The sequence below is a fragment of the Brettanomyces nanus genome, chromosome 1, assembly GCF_011074865.1.
Source record: "Brettanomyces nanus chromosome 1, complete sequence".
Lineage (NCBI taxonomy): Eukaryota > Fungi > Ascomycota > Pichiomycetes > Pichiales > Pichiaceae > Brettanomyces > Brettanomyces nanus.
This window is the reverse complement of record NC_052374.1, coordinates 2,996,750-3,017,291: the sequence shown is the minus strand read 5'-3', so window position 1 is coordinate 3,017,291 and position 20,542 is coordinate 2,996,750. Positions and strand designations below refer to the sequence as shown.

Here is a 20,542-nt window from a genome sequence, read left to right as displayed (position 1 = left end):
CGAAAGAAATAAAATAATGCAATGATGAGTCAACTCCTCAGACTTTTGAGCCCGACGTGATTCATATTACACTTCTCTTATGAAATCCTTGGGCGTTGTATAAATGTCCGGAGGAGCCGGAAGCGGTTTCGTTTGCACGAGTCCTCGCACTGTTATTGTTGTTGTAGCCAGTATCGTAATTCCAGTTGTAATTAGAGGAGTAGCCAGTTTCACCATTATTATGTGCATTTCCACTGGTAAAATGCAACTCTGAACCCTCATTCTGACCATTGCTGTTGTTGTTGTTGTTACTGCTGCTGTTATTGTTCCCGTACGCAGCATCCCCATCCACATCAAATGGGTTTGTTGATGAACTATAATTGTTAGTCAGACTACTCTCTGTAGCCAACTTAGATTCTGGATCACCCGCTTCTGGTAACATACTGACACTTTTATGACCTCTCATGGCAGCAGCACCGAGCTCCTCAAGTTCATACTCCACTTTACTTTTACGATCCTCAGGCACGGCAACGAATGCTGCACGGTCGTCCTTGAAAGGTCCATATCTAGAATCAGGATTTCTGTGAACAAGTGCTAATGTGCATGAAACAATAATCATGATGAGTAAGATCAAGGCAAACACAGCGTTTAAAATGAAGAAGACAATAGCTGCAACGGAGGAAACAACCTGTGGGTTGTTGAAAACATTGGAAAAGAAAAGGAAAATGATCGAGTTAACGAGATTGACGACAGCAATAAAGATATTGAACACAGTGGTTCTCTTATCCATGAAAGGTCTCTTCCAGATCACCACAGCGGCGTAGATGAGCTCTATAGCAAAGATCATCACAGCACATACCTTACCATGCGATTGCAAGACAGCTATGAGTAAAGCACGCACAAATAGGAAGAACAACAAGACTGGAAGCCAGTAATACTTTCCTGCTTTGTACTGGGTATACATGAATCCAAACCGACTTAAAAACTTTGCATCACCAAAGAGGAAGTATGCGGGATTTCCTTGCTCCCTCTGCGAGCGACGTCCGGCCATGAAGATACGATAGGTTGCGTAGCACATCAATGCCCAACTGACAAGTGCAATGATCACTGCAAAGGCGATACAACCGGCAGAATCGTTTCTAGTGAACTCCCAAATGCACATCAAGGTTATCTGGGTAAAAGTAATGTGGAATAGACGAAACAAAAGACCCTTAATGATGGGAACCCAATGCTGTCTAAACCAATTGAATCTTGGACTGTGCAAACAGTTGGTTCTGAAAAGAATTTCAACGAGAGCTTTGAAAAAACCGATGAGAATGATCATAACAAAGCCCACGAACAAGAAATAAACCATACTGGTCATGAATATGTTTGAAATTTCGATTCCGGATAAGTATGCCACACGCTTGATACCTCGAAGAACCAAAATCTTGGAACCAACATTTTGCTCATCAGTGGTGTATAAATTAGAGTCTTCTAACACATCAGTAGCAGAACCAGTTGCAACGGTAACGGCTCTTTTGAAAAGACTTCTAGCCATACGTCGAACCATTTTCTGAACAGCAATGGAAATAACTGACTGGTTTGTAAGAATAGAAGAGACAGTACCACCAGTGGACTGGATATACCAATATAACATATCCTGCATAAAATCAACCTTGACGATACCTAAAGTCCACATGAAATTCTGAGCCCAAGCAGCAGCAATAGGGGGCACTTTAGCAACACCCATCATAGCAATGGTGGCCAAACTTTGAAAATATATAAACAAAGAAGCGGCATTTGATGCGATATGCCATGCAGTAGTGGAATGACCGAATAGAGAGAAAATGGACGACACTACAAGACCAAAACCTGAAATACAGGCAATAGGCCAAGCGGCGTACTTTGTTTGAACGGTTTTACCATTTGTTAAGGTGGCCTGAAGACAGGCAACCTCTGTTTTTGTAACCTTTCCACTGCTATTGAGTTTGTAGATGTGGACCTGAACATAGGCATCCAAATCAGGAACGCCATAGGCAACAGCAGGGATATCAGGGATGTCATCGGAATCAATCTTATAAGTACCAGAAATATCCAAGTGTCCAGCCGTAAGAGGACATATGGTATCGACGTCGAAATCACAAAGGTTGATGGTTGTCTCATAAACGTTCAAACCGTAGACAATAAGTTCAACGGAGGCAGCAACTTTACCGGAGATCGAAGATGTACCATCGATCTGGTAGTAGATGGACTTGTTGGCAGGATAATAAATAACCTCAAAATACGAACTGGAAAATTCAGAGTTCTGCATACAAGTAAGCAATGAATCAGTTTTAATATATTTTGCACAGGCAGTGGAAATAAAACATGACAGAAGGGACACTATGGGAAGAAGAATGGAGATCGGAGACATGATGTAGAGAGACCTGATCCAGAAATAAAGAAACAAATGAACCGAAACAGGAACTAGTCGTAATACAAAAGAGAATAAAGGATACCTCGAGAATGAGATGAACTAACTTTCTTTATATTTCTGATTTGCTTTTTTTTTTAAGATCAGGTACTGAAATACAAGACAAAAATGCGATTTCGAAAATCTATTAGATCATACCGAGGCAGTGCAGAGGGAATGCTGGGAGGAGGCTTGTTCATGCTGCTGTTTTTGGAAGCATGCGGCTGTGACAGAAAGTAGCAGCGGAGGGGGGTGATTTATAAAGATCTGGGTTGAGAACATATATGTGGCTGGATATGTGGCTAAGCTAGAACAGAAGAGGAATGAGGAGGGGGGGGGGGAAAGCGTAGCCTATGTAATATTAGAGTGATATCCACCAGGTTGGTGGTTTTCCGTTAAGCCTTTCGGTCAGTCACGATGTGGTTTCAGTGGAACTAATTATTTGAATCAGGTATCAAGTGAGCAGCAGACTTTAAGGTGGAGAGAAAGTTGTGACTACAAATGCTCAGGCTCTACAAAGATTTACGTTCCACCGAAAAGTGCTGCGAACCGGTGCCCACCGGTGCCAACCGCTGCAACCTGCTGCAAATCAACACAAATCGGTGGAATAAACTTCTACGCTCGACCGTTACAGACGCGCTTCACCCCTCATTTTTCCTATTCAGGCAATTCCCCCACGTCTAGATCCGTTGGTGTCTTGGCAGCTGTGACATGGATTCTCGGCATATCTTCTCTATATAAGGGGCACAGGTTCCTGGTACTTTATATGCGGTAGCTTTTTTTTCCATGATACTTACCCCAATGACTGCTTCCAAACATCTCGAAAACGAACATTTATTAGACGAAGAATTCGTCCCTGTTCCTCAGGGTTTCTTTGACAGACATCCATCCGAACCATGGTTGTCCTCTTTTGACGAGTACAAATCCATGTATAGGGAGTCAATTGAGGAACCATCCAAATTTTTTGGCAAGATGGCCAAAGAGAATTTGTCCTGGTTCAAGGAGTTTACTGTGGCTAAATATCCCGAGGCTCCGTTATTCAAAGAGAACGGAGGTGAACCATCTCAATGGTTTATTGATGGCACATTGAACGCTTCATTCAACTGCATCGATCGTTGGGCTGCAAAAGACCCTAACAAAACGGCAATAATCTACGAGGCTGACGAACCTGATGAAGGTAGAAAAGTCACCTACGGAGAACTACTTAAGGACGTTTGTAAGTTGGCCCAAGTTCTAATAGGTCTTGGTGTTAAAAAAGGTGACACAGTGGCTGTCTACTTGCCTATGATTCCAGAAGTAGTGGTCACGTTGATGGCAATCAACAGGATTGGTGCCATTCATTCTGTGGTATTTGCTGGTTTTAGTTCTGTCTCTCTTAGAGACCGGATTATAGATGCTGACTCCAGAATCGTCATAACCACCGACGAATCTAAGAGGGGTGGCAAAACCATCCAGACCAAAAAGATTGTTGACGATGCTCTGACTGGCTGCCCTGACGTTGAGCACGTTCTCGTGTACAAGAGAACTGGAAACAATCAGATTCCCTGGACTTTTGGAAGGGATTTGTGGTGGCATGAGGAATTGGCCAAGTACAAGAATTACTATCCTGCCACTCCAATGAACTCTGAAGATACGTTGTTTTTGCTCTATACATCCGGTTCTACTGGCAAGCCTAAAGGTGTTCAGCACACCACTGCTGGATATTTACTTGGTGCTATGCTGACCACCAAGTATGTGTTTGACGTTCATCCAGAGGACACCATATTCACTGCCGGTGATGTTGGCTGGATTACTGGCCACACATACTCTGTTTATGGCCCTCTTCTCAACGGTGCCACCACAGTTATTTTTGAAGGAACCCCAGCATATCCTTCGTTCTCTAGATATTGGGAAATCGTTGATAAATATCACGTGAATCAATTTTATGCCGCTCCAACTGCCTTGAGATTGCTCAAGAAGGCAGGTGAACAGCACATCAAAGATTTCAAAATGGATTCCTTACGTGTCTTGGGATCTGTGGGTGAGCCGATAGCTGAAGATATCTGGAATTGGTACAACAAGTATGTTGGCCGCGGGCAAGCACATATTTGTGACACCTACTTCTCCACGGAATCTGGCAGCCACATGATCGTTCCGTTGGCAGGAATCACTCCCATGAAGCCTGGTTCGGCCACCCTTCCTTTCTTTGGATTTCAACCAGCAATTGTTGATCCATTTACTGGAGAGGAATTGAAGGATAACGAGGTGGAAGGAGTGCTCTGCATGAAAACTTCTTGGCCCTCTATGGTTAGAACTATCTGGAAAGATTATAACAGATTTTTAGACACCTATTTGAGACCTTACCATGGCTTCTACTTTACAGGTGATGGTGCAGCAAGAGACAAAGACGGCTACTACTGGATTTTGGGCCGTGTTGACGATGTGGTTAACGTCTCAGGTCACAGATTGTCTACTGCTGAAATTGAGGCCGCTCTCCTAAAGCATCCTTTAGTCTCAGAGAATGCCGTTGTTGGTTACCCTAACGAATTAACAGGTTCCTCCATCGCCGCTTACGTTTCCTTGAAGACCATTCCAGAAGATATCAACTCAATTAAAAAGGAGTTGATAATGACAGTCCGCAGGGAAATTGGACCGTTTGCTGCTCCTAAACTGGTTTTATTGGTCGATGACTTACCAAAGACCAGATCCGGTAAGATTATGAGAAGAATCTTACGTAAGATATTGGCCGGAGAAGAGGATCAATTAGGGGACATCTCCACGCTAAGTAATCCAGGCGTTGTTGAGCAGTTGATTCATTTGGTTCATAGTACCTGACCTACTATTGGCTGTATCAGATAAATAATTGAATCTTTATCCATTGTGATCGTTCCAAGACTAATGAGGACCCTGATTACCGGGATTGAAGTTCTCCACATTTTGATGGAGATCTACATTAGCGGCGCTTTACCAGCTCCGCGCTCCGGCGATCAAAATTCCCCTCATTATCCGAGGTCCGAGAAGTAAGAAGTGGCAAATGAGAATGATGGACGGAGGAAGGTGTAGTACGAAATAATAGTTTGGCGCAGGGGAAATTTAGACAGAAGGATGAGGACTAACGACCAGCTTGCACGCCGAATGGTTGACGGAGAATGAAGGCTCAAGAGAGCTCTGTAGCGCCTGTAGCCTTTTATAATGCCCGAGCCCTGAGGCCTGACCCGGGCTGGTCGTTTGAGCCGTTCTCGTCGCGACTGGAGTCTGCATGTTCAACATAATTAGCGGGGCGGATGAACCGCGTACGCAACCCGGCAATCTCCTTGGCCCTTCCACCGCGAGCGGAGGTTCTCGGGGCCCGAAAGTTGCCCGGGAAAAAGAGGGGAAAATTAATAGATCTATGCTTGACGGACTAATGAATCAAAAAAGTCCTGACACACATTTCCTTGCTTTCCCTAACTTGGTTCGGCAGGGAGGAAACAATCCAGATGCACTTCAGGGACAATTCGTTTTGGGAAACTCTTCTCCTCTTTAAGCTTCCTCTATTGTATATATAAGGGCGGTTCAGACTCCCTAAAAGTTAACCTCCTGATATTTGAACCCTCTCCTTTCTATTCTTTCGTACCACAATTGAATTGAACATCTAGTTCCAGTTACTTTATCTCCGATTATTCTTCTTTCACCCATCTTTCTTCTACAATGCCTGAAAAACAGCTTGAGAATGAGCATTTAATGCACGAAGATAAGATCCCTGTTCCTCAGGGTTTCCTTGACAGACATCCATCCAAACCATGGTTGTCCTCTTTTGACGAGTACAAATCCATGTATAAGGAGTCAATTGAGGAACCATCCAAATTTTTTGGCAAGATGGCCAAAGAGAATTTGTCCTGGTTCAAGGAGTTTACTGTGGCCAAAGTTCCCGAAGCCCCGCAATTGAGGGATAACAACGGTGAACCTTCTGCTTGGTTTGTTGATGGCCAGTTGAATGCTTGCTACAATTGTGTTGACCGCTGGGCTATCAAAGATCCGAAGAAACCTGCAATTGTCTACGAAGCTGACGAGCCTAACCAGGGCAGAATTGTCACCTACGGAGAATTACTCAAAGAGACCTGTAAGTTGGCACAGGTTTTGACGAATGCCGGTGTTAAAAAGGGGGACACCGTGGCGGTTTATATGCCTATGATCCCTGAGGCCGTGGTTACTTTGATGGCTATCGCAAGAATTGGCGCAGTTCACTCTGTTGTTTTTGCAGGCTTCAGTTCTGCCTCTTTGAGGGATAGAATCAGAGACGCTGACTCGAGAGTCGTCATAACTACCGACGAGTCTAAGAGAGGCGGCAAGACCATCCAGACCAAAAAGATTGTTGACGACGCATTGACCGGATGTCCTGATGTTAAAAACGTTATCGTGTTCAGAAGAACTGGTAACAACCAAATCCCTTGGAAGTTTGGTAGAGATTTGTGGTGGCATGAGGAGTTGGCCAAGTTCCCATCATACTCTCCACCTGAACCTGTCAACGCAGAAGATACTTTGTTTTTGCTCTATACCTCTGGTTCAACAGGAAAGCCAAAGGGAATTCAGCATACCACTGCTGGATACTTGCTTGGTGCTATGTTGACCACTAAGTATGTGTTTGACGTCCATCCAGAGGACACCCTATTCACTGCCGGTGATGTCGGTTGGATCACAGGCCACTCGTATGTGGTTTATGGTCCTTTGTGCAATGGTGCAACTACCGTTGTCTTCGAGGGTACTCCAAACTATCCATCGTACTCTAGATACTGGGAAATTGTTGACAAGTACAAGGTGACCCAGTTCTACGTGGCTCCAACTGCTTTGAGACTGTTGAAAAGAGCTGGAGAGTCATACATCAAGGATTTCAAATTGGATTCTTTGAGAGTTTTGGGTTCTGTGGGTGAGCCAATTGCTGCAGATGTTTGGGAATGGTACAACGACTACATTGGTCGTAGAAAGGCACATATATGTGATACTTACTGGCAAACGGAGTCGGGATCTCATTTGATCTGTCCATTGGCTGGTATTACTCCTACCAAACCCGGTTCGGCCTCATTGCCATTCTTTGGTATCGAACCATCCATTGTGGACCCGGTTACTGGAGAAGAGCAGAAGGGTTCCCGCGTGGAAGGTGTGTTATGCATCAAAACTTCGTGGCCATCAATGGCTAGGACTATCTGGCACGACTACAACAGGTTCTTGGATACCTACTTGAGACCATATCATGGCATCTATTTTTCGGGTGACGGTGCTGCTAGAGACGAAGACGGTTTCTACTGGATTTTAGGTAGAGTGGATGATGTTGTGAATGTTTCTGGCCACAGATTATCCACCGCCGAAATCGAGGCCGCCATCATTGAACATCCTCTGGTGTCAGAGAGTGCCGTGGTTGGATATCCAAACGAATTGACAGGATCTGCCGTTGCTGCCTTTGTTTCTTTGAAAAATAAAAAGGTGGACGACGAGACTGCTGTCAAAAAGGATCTCATTTTGGCGGTGAGAAAGGAGATCGGACCATTTGCTGCTCCTAAACTGGTGTTATTGGTTGACGACTTGCCAAAGACGAGATCCGGTAAGATTATGAGAAGAATTTTACGTAAGATCTTGGCCGGAGAAGAGGATCAATTAGGCGATGTCTCTACGTTGAGCAACCCCGATGTTGTCGACCACTTGATCCATGTTGTTAAGCAGGTTAAATAATTTTATTGTTATCGTTGTTATTGTTATTATTAATTTTATTATTATGGTATTTATGAATTTATATGATATGAGAGTAAAATAAATACCAAGGAGGTAATGCGGTACGAGAAGAAAAACACGAACGCGCTATTTGGGGAAAGTATGATATGATGTCACTGCATATCGACCGGCATTTAGACCGGCAGTCTAATAGGCAGACAGAAAGTTTGATTATTTCAGGGAAGAATGACTAGGAGTTAAAGCTCATCTTCAATCTTCGATGTACTGCAATGCACTGCAAGTCTGATGACGGATTACCTCATCTAACCGAACACACTGTTTTCACTGTTTTCTATAGGCCAACTTTCTCCTCAGCCTCCTTGGACCCCCCGCAAACGCCAGAGCGAAAAAAATTCTTCTTGAAATATTTTTAGTAAAGTCTAATAAGACTGACTCTCTTGCTCTCACCGGCGCTTAATGCACGAGTGTGTTGCGCACCCCTTCCTTGGAATAAATAAAAAGGAAAAAATAAATAGTTAGCGAAAGCGAGTCAGTCCTGTTCTGTTTGATCTGATGCAGAATACTTTATTTCTGTTTAATACATCTTTTCTTTTATTAGCTAACTTCATAAAGTATTGACGGTGACTGTTTATCAGATTTTTTAGAGGCTGCACAGCTTGTTTCCCTGCTACATTATCTGTTTCACTCATCAGTGGGCCTTATTATCATATCACTGACCCCCTTACGTTATCGTCTATCGTATACCATGAAACTCTTCCATCTGGTAAGCCTGCTTCTGCTCCCTCTAACTCTTATTTCAGGATCAGCAGCAGAAAGCAGTACGGATACAAGTGGAGACTCTGGTCTAGACACAAGTGGAGACTCCAATACGGATACAAGTGGTCGTCAGTTATTTGCTACTTCTTTAGTGTCATGTATGGATAATTCGCAAATTGTGCCTCTTTACTTCGATGTGGTGTTTGACCCTAACAAAAAATCTATCAAATACGATATTTCTATCACTACCGGTGTCTCTGGTTACATTTACGCCAAGGTCAACGTTTTTGCCTTTGGTATCGATATCATCGAAGAAGACATCAACTTTTGCAATATTGGCTGGAAACAGTTCTGTCCTGTTTACCCTGGATCAATGGAGATCGAGTCCATTCAGTATCTTGATTCAAAGTATGTTGACATGATTCCTGGAATCGCATTCACTTTCCCTGATTTGGACGCTACGGTTAGAATAATATTGATGGACTCTGATGGCAACGATGTTGGCTGTCTTCAAGCATCTTTCTCCAATGGTAAAACCGTGTCTCATGTAGCTGCAAAGTGGGCAACTGCTGTGGTTGCTGGCATTGGTCTTTTGGTGTCCAGTGTTCTTTCCTTGTTTGGAAATTCTGCCTCTGCTTCACGTTTGTCTGCCATGTCTGTTGCCATGTTCACATATTTTCAAAGCGTCGTTATCATTTCTATGCTCAAGGTTCAAGAAATTCCTCCTATTGCAGGTGCATGGTCTGAGAATTTGGCTTGGTCCATGGGTCTTATCGAGGTTCCTTTCATGCAAAAGATCTTCCGTTGGTTTGTTCAAGCTTCTGGTGGCACACCAGATCAGTATTTGACATCTTCTAGTACTTCTGTTCTTACCCAAAGGTCTTTGGAGGTCGGTTTCGAGTCTATCAAAACAGGAATTCTTGGATTCTTATTTCCTCACCTTTTCGGAACATCTTCATCTTCCTCTTCGAACGTCAACTTGTTCGGCCGCTCTGACTCAAGTGCAAATGGTACATTAATCAATCAAGATGATGTCCAAGGTAGCCATTACTTGAAAATTTTAAGAGGTATTCCGAGGGTTGGCTACAAGGCGGGAATTGAACCTTCTTCTATTGTCTGTACTGGTTTCACCTTCTTCTTCGTCTTCTTGTATTTGCTTATTGCTGTTTTTTTCATATTCAGACTTATAAGCGTGAATACCACCAAGAAGAGATGGTTCAACAGAACTGTAGACGACGGGTATTCTTGGAAACCTTTGTTAAAGGGCACTTTGTGCCGATACATTTATATCGGCTTTCCTCAGTTGGTGGTCCTTTCACTCTTTGAGTTTACATTCATTGATTCTCCTGCAGTTGTCGTTATTGCCGCGCTTCTTATTATTTTGGCAATTGGTTCCATGTCATGGAGCTGTTACCGTGTGATTAAATGGGGTAACCTCTCCATGAAACAACATAATAATGCTGCTGCCATCTTGTACGGCAATTCGGACGTTTTGACCAGATATGGATTTCTGTACACGATGCTTGATGCTTCAAGATATTGGTTCTGTGCTGTGATTCTTCTCTACGGGTTTGTCAAGTATCTTTTCGTGGCATTGGTACAGGCATCCGGAAAGACCCAAGCAATGGCATGCTTTATCATTGATTTAGGCTACACTATATTCATGGGAATTACGATGCCATACCTTGATAAACCGACTAACATTATGAGTATTGTGACTAACGTGGTTGTGACAGTCAACTCATTTCTTTTCACATTCTTCTCAGGATTGTACAATGCACCACCGGCAGTTGCTTCCATTATGGGTCTTGTGTTTTTCATCTTGAATGCCGCTTTCAGTCTCTTGTTGTTACTTTACATTCTATTCTTTGCCGGATTGGTGATATTTTCGAAGAACCCAGATTCTAAATTCTCTCCTGCTAAAGATGATAGAGCATCTTTCAGAAAGAAGCACGAGTCATTATACAATGGACCTGATGGAGCACAGGAGTTAATGGATCTAGGGCAGGTGGCAAGAGGCCACGATACCAACTGGGCCTCTGAAATGTACAAGTTGAAGAATATAGTGGATTCATCGAATTCAGGTTCCGAAATCAAGGATGAAAGTAACGAAATGGCAGTTGATGATGAGGATGGAAATACGGCCACAATAGGCCAAAAAATTAAAGATACCCTCACTCGTGGCAAGTCGCTACTTTCACGTAAAGGTACGTTGAAAAAGAAGAATAACGCAGGATTGGCTGTTGGTACCGCTGGTGCTGGAAGGGCGGTCATGGACTCTAACAGTAATAAGTCAATCGGACATGATACCGTTGGTGAACTGGAACCGCCACGTCGTTTTAAAAGATCGGGATCAGGTCATGTATCGATTCCTGGAAGCCAAAGTGATCTGGAAACACATCATCATATGATTAGTATTGATGGCAGCGCCTCTGTGGATACAAGTTTGTATGCAAACGAGGCCACACAGCCGGCAAACATCTATAAAAATGATGGTCCAAGTTATAACTATCTGTGAAGCTTGATTGCTCTCCCCTCCTCAAGGCATAGCCTTTTGTTCTTACTTAGTGTATATTAGATTTATTGTTATTGGCTTTTTACGAGTATTGGAGTAATAGTAGTAACAAGAATGGCTTCAGAATACCTTTTCCTTGATAAAGAAAGTCTTTAGAGAGCGGAGCTGGAAGTAACAGATGAGGCCTAGAACTATAAATTGAAGGAAAATCCATCTGATGGCACTAGAGTTGACAATCTCACTCAAGTCTCTGAATCGAGCCTCTCTGTCTCTAAACATGAGGTACTGCATCTTGACGAAGTTAAGATTCCGATAAAGTTTCCTCAACTGGAGATCCTTTCTTAGCCTTTCATTGTCACCGGGCCCTTCTAAAATGCTCTTATCTCCTGTCTCAAGGTCAATTGTAAGTTTTGATTTGACCGGAAGTTGATAGCCTCCTGTGGTGGTTGGAGTTAAGCATATACGATGTTCACCGGAATCCAAAGCTGTAAAAATAAACCGTCCGTTCTGACCGTGTTGATTCGAAACTTTATGATTGTTATCAAAGATTTCTTCCACTGAAAAGATCACGTTTAGATTTGCCTCCGTGTCTGTCTGATAGCTAGCTCCCCGATCTTTCGAGGCTTCGATCTGGTACTGAACAAATAAGATAGAGTCTTTCGGGAGTTGCTTCAGAAAACACTGAGATTCCTTCGGCTCTAGATAAAAGTGTAGTGAGGCCAACACACTGTTGATCAAAGCAAAGATTAAGAAAAGTTTCATGGTCTTGAGGCGTGAAGAAGGAGTGGGCAAAATAAGAAGAAGAGAGATGAGTTAGTTTCTCGTGCGAAGACACGAAAATGGAATGGACTCTCCTCGGGTACTTTTTTTTTTCACCCGAACATACTCCACAATTATTCTTACTATTCCTATTGACCGTTGATCGGATCATACGTTTATGGCTTGTCATTATGAACTTGGCACTACTGGATCCTTTTGCTGTTGCCAGCGATTTTCCAGAAACTCTCACAGAAACCCTTTCTTATGGCTATTCTACAGTGGTAAAATTTAACCGCAAAGGTGACTATCTCGCTTCAGGGTTGGTCGATGGAACCATCGTCATCGTTGATAAGGAAACCAACAACACAATTCTGATACTTAGAGATCATGTGAGGGCCATCACATCATTGTCGTGGTCACCCTGCGGACGCTACTTGCTTTCTTCGTCCAAGGATTGGAAAGTGAATCTTTGGGACTTGAAGACAGGGAGAGTGATCCGATTCGTCGTATTTGACAGCCCTATTTGGAATTGCATGATGGTTCCGAGCCATCTATACCAGTTTTGTGCCGCTCTTGTTGACGATGATCCTGTCTTTGTAGATATGGAGGACGAAAAAAATGCTAAAATTATTCGACTACGCACAGAGAGTATTGTGGACAGTGCTCAAGTATCCACTGGTGGTGAATCGGACGAGCGAGAATCATCCGTTCCAACTTACAAGAAAAGAAATCTGAAGAAGCATATGACATTAACATGTGTAGTTAGTGGGGATAGTACCCATATTCTAACAGGAACCAATAAAGGATGGGTAAATGTAATAAGCATAGACAGTTTGAAGACGGTGAAGTCACTCAAAGTTTGCGATTCGAACATTAAGAGCATAGAGATTGCTCTCTAGCGGAGAGAGGATGGTCGTTAACAGTGGAGACAAGACATTGAGGCAGTATAAAATTGGATTAGATTTCTGCGAGTTCGAGATGGAACAGAAATATCAGGATGTGGTGAACAAGATCCAATACAACTCGGTAAAGTTCAGTCACGATTCAGATTATATGTGCGCATCCACTTTAGGATCAACACATGATATCTACATTTGGGAAACAAAGATGGGATCGTTGGTGAAGATCTTAGAGGGATCAAAAGAGGAGTTGATTGAGGTGGATTGGAATTATCGCTGTTGTTGTATAGCGGCGACGGGGATGGATTCCGGAATGATATACCTGTGGTCGGTAGTGATGCCACAAAAGTGGTCGAATTTGGCACCTGATTTCGAGGAGATCGAGGAAAACATCGATTACGAGGAAAAGGAGGACGAGTTCGACTTGATCGATAGCGATAGAGACTCGGATAGAATAGATGCGGAGGAACAGAGTGACGTCGATGTAATAACCAGGGAAGAAAAAGACGCAAGAGGCTTCCCATTCATAGACTCATTTGTCATAGAGACTAGGTTAGAGGATGGGCATGAGTAAGATTAGACCCTTCATTTTTGTATTAGTATAATTAACAAAAGAGTATATATATTCGCTTCTATTGCTCCACTATTTATTCTCTGGCAGAACAGAAGCATCGTGGATTTTGGCGTATCTTCCAGAAGGATCTTCTGCACAACCCCATTCGGCCTTTGGAACCCATCTCATGACGGTGGATGCTGCAGCCTTAGATGGGAAAAGCTGATCAAAGAACACCCTATACAAGTAAGCCTCTTTGGTGTGAGGCTTATCGTCACCCCACTCGGGCTTAGGATGGGCAAACTCTTCGTCAGAGATCTGCTTATCTGCCAAATCCTTTAGACCATCAATCCACGAATAACCGACACCATCAGAGAACTGTTCCTTCTGTCTATATAGGATTTCCTTTGGCAAGTAAGGCTTTTCACTAGGATCGTCAGAAGTATCAAATGCCTTTCTAAGAATGTACTTTTCAATCTTTCCAGACTTCTGATCAATCAACTTGTACTTCGGATCAATGTTCATGCATAGCTGTAAGAATTCCTTATCAAGGAATGGAACACGAGCCTCCAAACCCCAGGCCATGGTAGATTTATTGGCACGCAAGCAATCTGCCAAGTGTAAATTCTTGACTCTCTTAACACACTCAGTATGGAACTCATCCGCACTTGGTGCAGCGGCAAAGTACAAATAACCACCGAAGATCTCATCGGATCCCTCACCTGACAAAACCATCTTCACACCTTGAGCCTTGATCTTTCTGGACAAAAGATACATTGGAGTAGAGGCACGAATGGTAGTGACATCATAAGTTTCCAAATGATAGATGACGTCCTTCAAAGCGTCAAATCCCTCCTGTAAAGTGAAGTTATGCTCGTGGTGAATGGTTCCAATAAATTTGGCCACCTTCTGGGCAGCACCCAAGTCTGGAGCGCCGGGCAAACCAATTGCATAAGAGTGCAATCTCTGTGCAGACCAACCGGAGGACAAACGAAGATGACCCGCATCATCCATACCAGTTAAAGTCTTACCGGTCTTTTCAGTCAAATTTGTGGATGATGGACACTCGTAATTAGCCTTAGCGGTCTCTCTGGCAGCAATAGCAGCAACCAAAGAAGAATCAAGACCACCAGAAAGCAAGACACCAAACGGAACCTCAGCCATCAATCTCTTTCTCACAGCCCTCTCTAGACTGTGACGAATAGCCAAGTAATCGAGTGGCTTGTGAGGGATTCTGTTTTCGTCGAACCAATCAGGCCTGAAGTAACGAGTGATCTTGTCAGTGTTCGAGTCGTAGACACTACCAGGAGGAAAAGAAATAATTTCATCGCACTCATCCACTAAGCATTTAAGTTCACTGGCAAAGAAAACAGTCTTTGGACTCTTGGAAGATCTTCCCATGTATAAAGTGGTGATGCCAACAGGATCTCTGGCAGCAACAATTCTATCTTCCTTAGTGTCATAAAGAACCCATGCAAACAAACCATCCAAGTACTTTGGAGCATCTATTCCGTACTTTTCAACCAAAGGAATAATCACTTCACAATCAGACAGAGTTTGGAAATCGTACTCAGAAAGTTCAGATCTCAATTTGATATGGTTGTAGATTTCACCGTTAACAGTGAGAATGTATCTACCATCACTTGAGGCAATAGGCTGAGCACCAGACTCAAGACCGACGATAGCCAATCTTTCATGGCACAAAATGGTGTTGTTAACAACCTTGTTACCGGACCAATCTGGACCCCTATGTCTGATTCTCTTGGAGTACTCGAGAGCCTTCGGCTTGAAAGCCTTAACATCCGGCACTTGATAAGCAGCAAATATTCCACACATTAGCTAGATGCAAAAGATAAAGTAGAGTGAAGAAAGGATTCTTTTTTTTTATTTCCAGATATCAAAATTTTCTCTATATTCAAGGGCCTAACAGTTTTATCAAAATCTGGAGTTGTCTTCTTGGGAGATAAGAGTCAGAGAGAGAGAGGATCTGGAAATGGCGAAAAATTTTTCCGCCCGGTGAAGAAGCGGGAGAAGATGAAGATGGTATGACAAGGAGTCGATGCGGACTATCGACCTCCCTCGCATGGTTATCCTCTTCGGCACATGGCACCCTGAAACTTCCACTCTTCCATTATCCGCCTCTTGTTTCGAATATATGCTCTTTAACATCATTCGAATTGGTTCTCATATTCCCAGAATAAGTCCTTTTCTTCGCCGCTATTCTAATACCATGTCTGTTGAATCCACCTTAAAACCTCTCTTCTCTCAGATCGATTCACTTAAGCCTAATTTCATCGAAAGATTACGCCATGCCGTTTCCATCCCCTCTGTTTCGGGCGATGAAGACCTCAGACCTAGCGTCATCAAGATGGGTGAATTCCTCAAATCTGAGTTGGAGAAATTGGGTGCTGATGAGGTCCAATTGAAACATTTAGGCACTCAGTCCGATGCAATCAAGAAGGGCCTAGCTTTGCCCCCTGTTGTGGTTTCACGTTTCGGTAGGGATCCTACCAAGAAGACCGTTTTGGTCTACGGTCATTACGATGTTCAGCCTGCATTTAAGGAGGACGGTTGGAATACTGAGCCATTTGAAATGGTCGAGAAGGACGGCAAGTTACTTGGCCGTGGTTCCACGGACGATAAAGGACCTGTCATTGGCTGGTTGAACGTCTTGGAAGCTCACAGGGCAGCTGGAATTGAGTTACCTATCAATCTTATAACGTGTTTCGAAGGTATGGAGGAAAGTGGATCTATCGGCTTGGATCAGCTTATCCATGATGAAGCTGACAAGTTCTTTAAAGGTGTCGATGTCGTCTGTATCTGCGATAACTACTGGTTGGGAACGAAGAAACCAGTTCTTACGTACGGCCTCAGAGGTGTCAACTATTACCAGATGACCGTTGAGGGTCCTGCCGCCGATTTACACTCGGGTATCTTTGGTGGTATTGTCTATGAACCAATGACAGACTTGATTAAGGTGATGTCTCAATTGGTCGACGAGAAGGGAAACATCCTCATTCCCGGTATCAATGACATGGTTGCTCCTCTTACTTCCAAGGAGGAAGATTTGTATAAGGACATCGATTACGACGTCGAGGAGTTGGGTAAAGCTACTGGTGCTGAAGATATATCCGTCTACCAAAACAAAAAGGACATCTTGATGCATCGTTGGAGATATCCTTCCTTATCTCTTCACGGAATCGAAGGAGCATTTTCAGGTGCTGGTGCAAAGACCGTTATTCCGGCAAAGGTTTCCGGAAAGTTCTCCATTCGTACCGTTCCAGATATGGAATCCGAGAAGTTGACCAAGTTGGTTTATAACTACAGTGAAAAGGTGTTTGCTGAATTGCACTCTCCCAACAAGTTTAGCATTGTACTAGTCCATGACGGTGATTACTGGTTGAGTAATCCATTCAATGAAGCATTTACTGCTGCTAAGAATGCCACCAAATTGGTTTGGGGAGTGGAACCTGACTTCATCAGAGAAGGAGGTTCTATTCCTATCACTCTTACCTTCGAGAACGAGTTGAAGACAAGTGCTGTTCTTTTACCTATGGGTAAAGGAGATGATGGTGCCCACTCTATCAACGAGAAGCTTGATATTAAGAACTACATCGAAGGCATTAAAACCATGAGTGCCTACTTGCATTTTATTGGTTAGAACTGACTTTAAGTAACTGATAAATAAATGAATCGAGAACTGTAGTGAATGATGCTGCGCGGGTATAGCCTAACTGCCTCCATCCGCCTCACCCTGCCTATCTTACTACTTGTGGTTCCGGGCTCTTTCCCGCGCGATTCACCCCAGATTTTATTTTCGGGGGCAATCTAAGACGAACCGACTCTTCTTATCTCTGATAATAACACCCATTGACGTGCCTAATACCAATTTCTCCTTCTTCTTTATGGAATCATACTTGTCTTCAAAGGAGGTACCGGAATTTCTGAATTACCCCTCCTATTACCCTTCATATGAGGTCACTGATAATGAGTGTCCCGGCTGTCCATCAGATGGCCATCCCCGCAATTACAAATATACTCAATATTTCAACAACCTCAACTATGATGGTCGCATGTTCGAAAAGAATGGTGATTCGGCTACTGCAAAGTACTATAAGTCCCACCGTGTTTATAGGCCGCAGATGATGAAGGGTGAAGAAAACAGTGGTCATATGGGCTTGATGCGATCGCGGTTCAATAGCTTCATCAACGTTCCCTCCGTTTTCAGCGACACCATTCTGACAGGGCTCGCGTACCATGCGGGACTCAATTTGGGACCTAATGTATATTTACTGGGGGGTCTCCAGTGTCTGACAAGACAGAAATACGAGACGTACCTATGCGGGTTGACCAAGAACTTCTCCATCCCACCACAAAATGTTACAATCAAGTTCGATTACGATCTTCCCTTGCCTCTCACCAAGGATAAGCTCATCAACTTGGCCTCAATTCCTAATAGCAATATCTACAAGTATTCGAGTGAGTCAAACACCATGTCGAAGGTGATGGATACTACAAACTGCGACGGGTTCAGCCCTCTTCTCTGTTCTGCTGTCGCTGCCATTAGCGAATCATCTTTTATTACATATGGAGGACTGCAATTACACACTTCTGTGACTTATCCGGATTCAAATCATGCCGTTGTGGAACGGAAACTGATACCGAGTAACGACTTTTGGATGTTTGATTCACGCAGAATCTCTCTCAGACCAATTCGAATCTCTGTCCATCCGACTTACAGTGCTAATGACCCCATTGCAATAGCCAGATTTGGTCACAAGTTGTCTAGTGTCACGTTAGAGCAAAATAATGAAGTCACTCATCCTCATCACAATGACAGAGTCAGCAATCTTGATGGGGATAACCGCGGAGGGTTGCAGATTGGCTCTTCACCTTGCTCACCGCACCAGAGCTCTCCCAGATTTTCGAAACCAGCGCTTGTACTTGTGATGGGAGGTTATAGAACTTCTGACTCTTCTGGAGGCTCTCAATCATTTGTTGCGATGAACGACCTCTGGAAGTGTGAGATCTTCTTTAATCGCAGCGAGTTTTCTGATGAGGCTATCTGCTGCCCGATTGGAAATTTCGACTTAATCAGTGACAAATACAGTTATATGATCGATGATCAGGCCAATTCGTTGCCTCCTATCACTGCCAGCTATCATTTTGGTGGTGTTATAAATCATTACAATGGATGCGATTGGCCTAAACCTCGTGGTTTCTTTACTATGGAATTGATAGAACGGCCCGACGTGGCAAAATACTATAACCAGCTGAGAGACAGTTCACCTTTATCGTCATCATCGGTCTCTGTAGAGTCACCAGTCTCCCCCATGTCTCTTTCTTCTCCCATATCTGCGGAGCTGGATATAGGGATTTCCGCATCTTCTGATAGTTCAAGCCCCAACGAATCCTTATACAGGCATCCTGTCGGTATTCCCTCGGTGCATGCGCAGTTTCCCAGCAGAATATCTACTTCTCAGTCTAACAAGTCGAATGCCCTTCGAAGTATAGCCACCCGAATGTCGTCCTCCAGTGGGAGTCAGCTGTCGTCTTCTAGAAACACATCTATTTCGGCATTATCCTATGGATCTCCTACGAATCCTTCAGAGGGTGCTCATACCCACAAAAACAAATTCCTTGGCTCTAGAATGCTCATTATATACGGTGGTTCCTCTACAGTATACACTAGACTTGTCTCCTCAGATGGTTGTAGGTCACACTTTTCCTGGAAAGAGATGCTTGGGGATGTCTGGTGGTTTGATTTCCAGTCGGAGCGCTGGAAAAAGCTTGATACTTACTATGAGGGTAAAAAGGTCGAGTTGAAGGTCTGTGGCCACGATGTGTCAGCTAATAATCAACATATGATGATGTTAGGAGGATTACAACCCAATAATATTTTTGGAAATTGGGGTCAGGTGAAAGATATAATTGAGAAGGAGGATCCTCGTCAAGTCATAGATTCTGACCGGCTGCAGAAGTGCCGAAAATTGATTGAAATCTACCGTCAAAAAGAGGAGTCTTTAAACACCTCTATTACAGACAAGATGGGCTGCATAGGATTTCATCCATTAAATAAATCTACTAAGACTGGCGAAAAGTTTAGCGATAGTCGAGGCTACTACACTTCGTTCGTGCTCAACCTTGAAACGTGCCGCTGGGAAGCCGTCGATTTCCTTTTTGTGAAGAGAATGAGGGCTTTCCTGGATGGAAAGTCTAACATGCTATACGCCTGTTCTCCAATGATGAAACTGGATTCCAAACTAATCCTCTTTGGAGGTGACGTACGGAAGATCGATGTCGCGACACATAAGGAAAGGTCAGATGATTGTCAAAATATTTACGGTGGGAACATCATGGAGGTTTACTCTCCGTTCTTAAAAATATAATGCAACTTTATCTCTTAGACAGTAAAATAAATAACTAGCCTATTGATTGACTCGATACAAGAGACTCTGAGCTTGCATCGACTGAAGTAAACGATTCACCAAAGGCTTCGTTACGAATTGCCTGTGTCCATGGATCTTGAAGCAATTCTACTGCGGAGAGACGCTTGTTAGGATCCGTATCAAGGCATTTCGCAAGGAAATTCTGCCCCTGCTGACTCAACTCGTGAAGAGTAGGGAACATGGGTCTATGACCTGCAGCAATGTGATACATCACGGCAAACTCATTGTCCAAGTTGGCCCAGGGTCTTCTGCCTGTGGCCATCTCCAAGACACAGCATCCCAAAGACCATATGTCAATAGCTCCAAACTTGCCTAAATCATCACCTTTAATAATTTCAGGGGACATATACATTGGGGTACCAGTCAAGTTACGGCTTCGCTTCAGAATATCGTCCATCGTAGAAACAGGAGACTTCATAGCTGAGAAATCGTCTGGGGTTGTCAACTCAATGTTTGGGTTTGGGCTCCCTCCACTGTTACCCCCGTTGTTCATCGGAACAACTTTAGCTGAAC

General features: G+C 43.6%; 8 protein-coding genes across 8 annotated transcripts; 5 read left to right on the top strand and 3 right to left on the bottom strand.

The window, feature by feature from the left end:
* Positions 1-61: 61 nt before the first annotated feature.
* On the bottom strand, positions 62-2,374 carry FOA43_001413 (uncharacterized protein; the record flags this gene model as incomplete). Its single annotated transcript, XM_038921729.1, has 1 exon — positions 62-2,374. The coding sequence occupies one exon, from the start codon at positions 2,372-2,374 to the stop codon at positions 62-64; it is 2,313 nt and encodes a 770-aa protein (XP_038777657.1).
* An 840-nt stretch (positions 2,375-3,214) lies between these two features.
* Positions 3,215-5,227, top strand: ACS1_2 (acetyl-CoA synthetase; the record flags this gene model as incomplete). Its single annotated transcript, XM_038921728.1, has 1 exon — positions 3,215-5,227. The coding sequence occupies one exon, from the start codon at positions 3,215-3,217 to the stop codon at positions 5,225-5,227; it is 2,013 nt and encodes a 670-aa protein (XP_038777656.1).
* Positions 5,228-6,082: 855 nt separating this feature from the next.
* On the top strand, positions 6,083-8,098 carry ACS1_1 (acetyl-CoA synthetase; the record flags this gene model as incomplete). The annotated part of the gene is made up of 1 exon (XM_038921727.1): positions 6,083-8,098. The coding sequence occupies one exon, from the start codon at positions 6,083-6,085 to the stop codon at positions 8,096-8,098; it is 2,016 nt and encodes a 671-aa protein (XP_038777655.1).
* Positions 8,099-8,554: 456 nt separating this feature from the next.
* On the top strand, positions 8,555-11,372 carry FOA43_001410 (uncharacterized protein; the record flags this gene model as incomplete). The annotated part of the gene is made up of 3 exons (XM_038921726.1): positions 8,555-8,562; positions 8,791-8,861; positions 8,899-11,372. The coding sequence occupies 3 exons, from the start codon at positions 8,555-8,557 to the stop codon at positions 11,370-11,372; spliced, it is 2,553 nt and encodes an 850-aa protein (XP_038777654.1).
* A 117-nt stretch (positions 11,373-11,489) lies between these two features.
* FOA43_001409 (uncharacterized protein) lies at positions 11,490-12,131 on the bottom strand (the record flags this gene model as incomplete). The annotated part of the gene is made up of 1 exon (XM_038921725.1): positions 11,490-12,131. One exon carries the CDS (start codon positions 12,129-12,131, stop codon positions 11,490-11,492), a length of 642 nt encoding a protein of 213 aa, XP_038777653.1.
* Positions 12,132-12,319: 188 nt separating this feature from the next.
* On the top strand, positions 12,320-13,601 carry FOA43_001408 (uncharacterized protein; the record flags this gene model as incomplete). The annotated part of the gene is made up of 3 exons (XM_038921724.1): positions 12,320-12,889; positions 12,952-12,959; positions 13,028-13,601. The coding sequence occupies 3 exons, from the start codon at positions 12,320-12,322 to the stop codon at positions 13,599-13,601; spliced, it is 1,152 nt and encodes a 383-aa protein (XP_038777652.1).
* Positions 13,602-13,670: 69 nt separating this feature from the next.
* Positions 13,671-15,416, bottom strand: ASN2 (Asparagine synthetase; the record flags this gene model as incomplete). Its single annotated transcript, XM_038921723.1, has 1 exon — positions 13,671-15,416. The coding sequence occupies one exon, from the start codon at positions 15,414-15,416 to the stop codon at positions 13,671-13,673; it is 1,746 nt and encodes a 581-aa protein (XP_038777651.1).
* A 394-nt stretch (positions 15,417-15,810) lies between these two features.
* On the top strand, positions 15,811-19,969 carry FOA43_001406 (uncharacterized protein; the record flags this gene model as incomplete). The annotated part of the gene is made up of 2 exons (XM_038921722.1): positions 15,811-17,236; positions 17,592-19,969. The coding sequence occupies 2 exons, from the start codon at positions 15,811-15,813 to the stop codon at positions 19,967-19,969; spliced, it is 3,804 nt and encodes a 1,267-aa protein (XP_038777650.1).
* Positions 19,970-20,542: the final 573 nt, after the last annotated feature.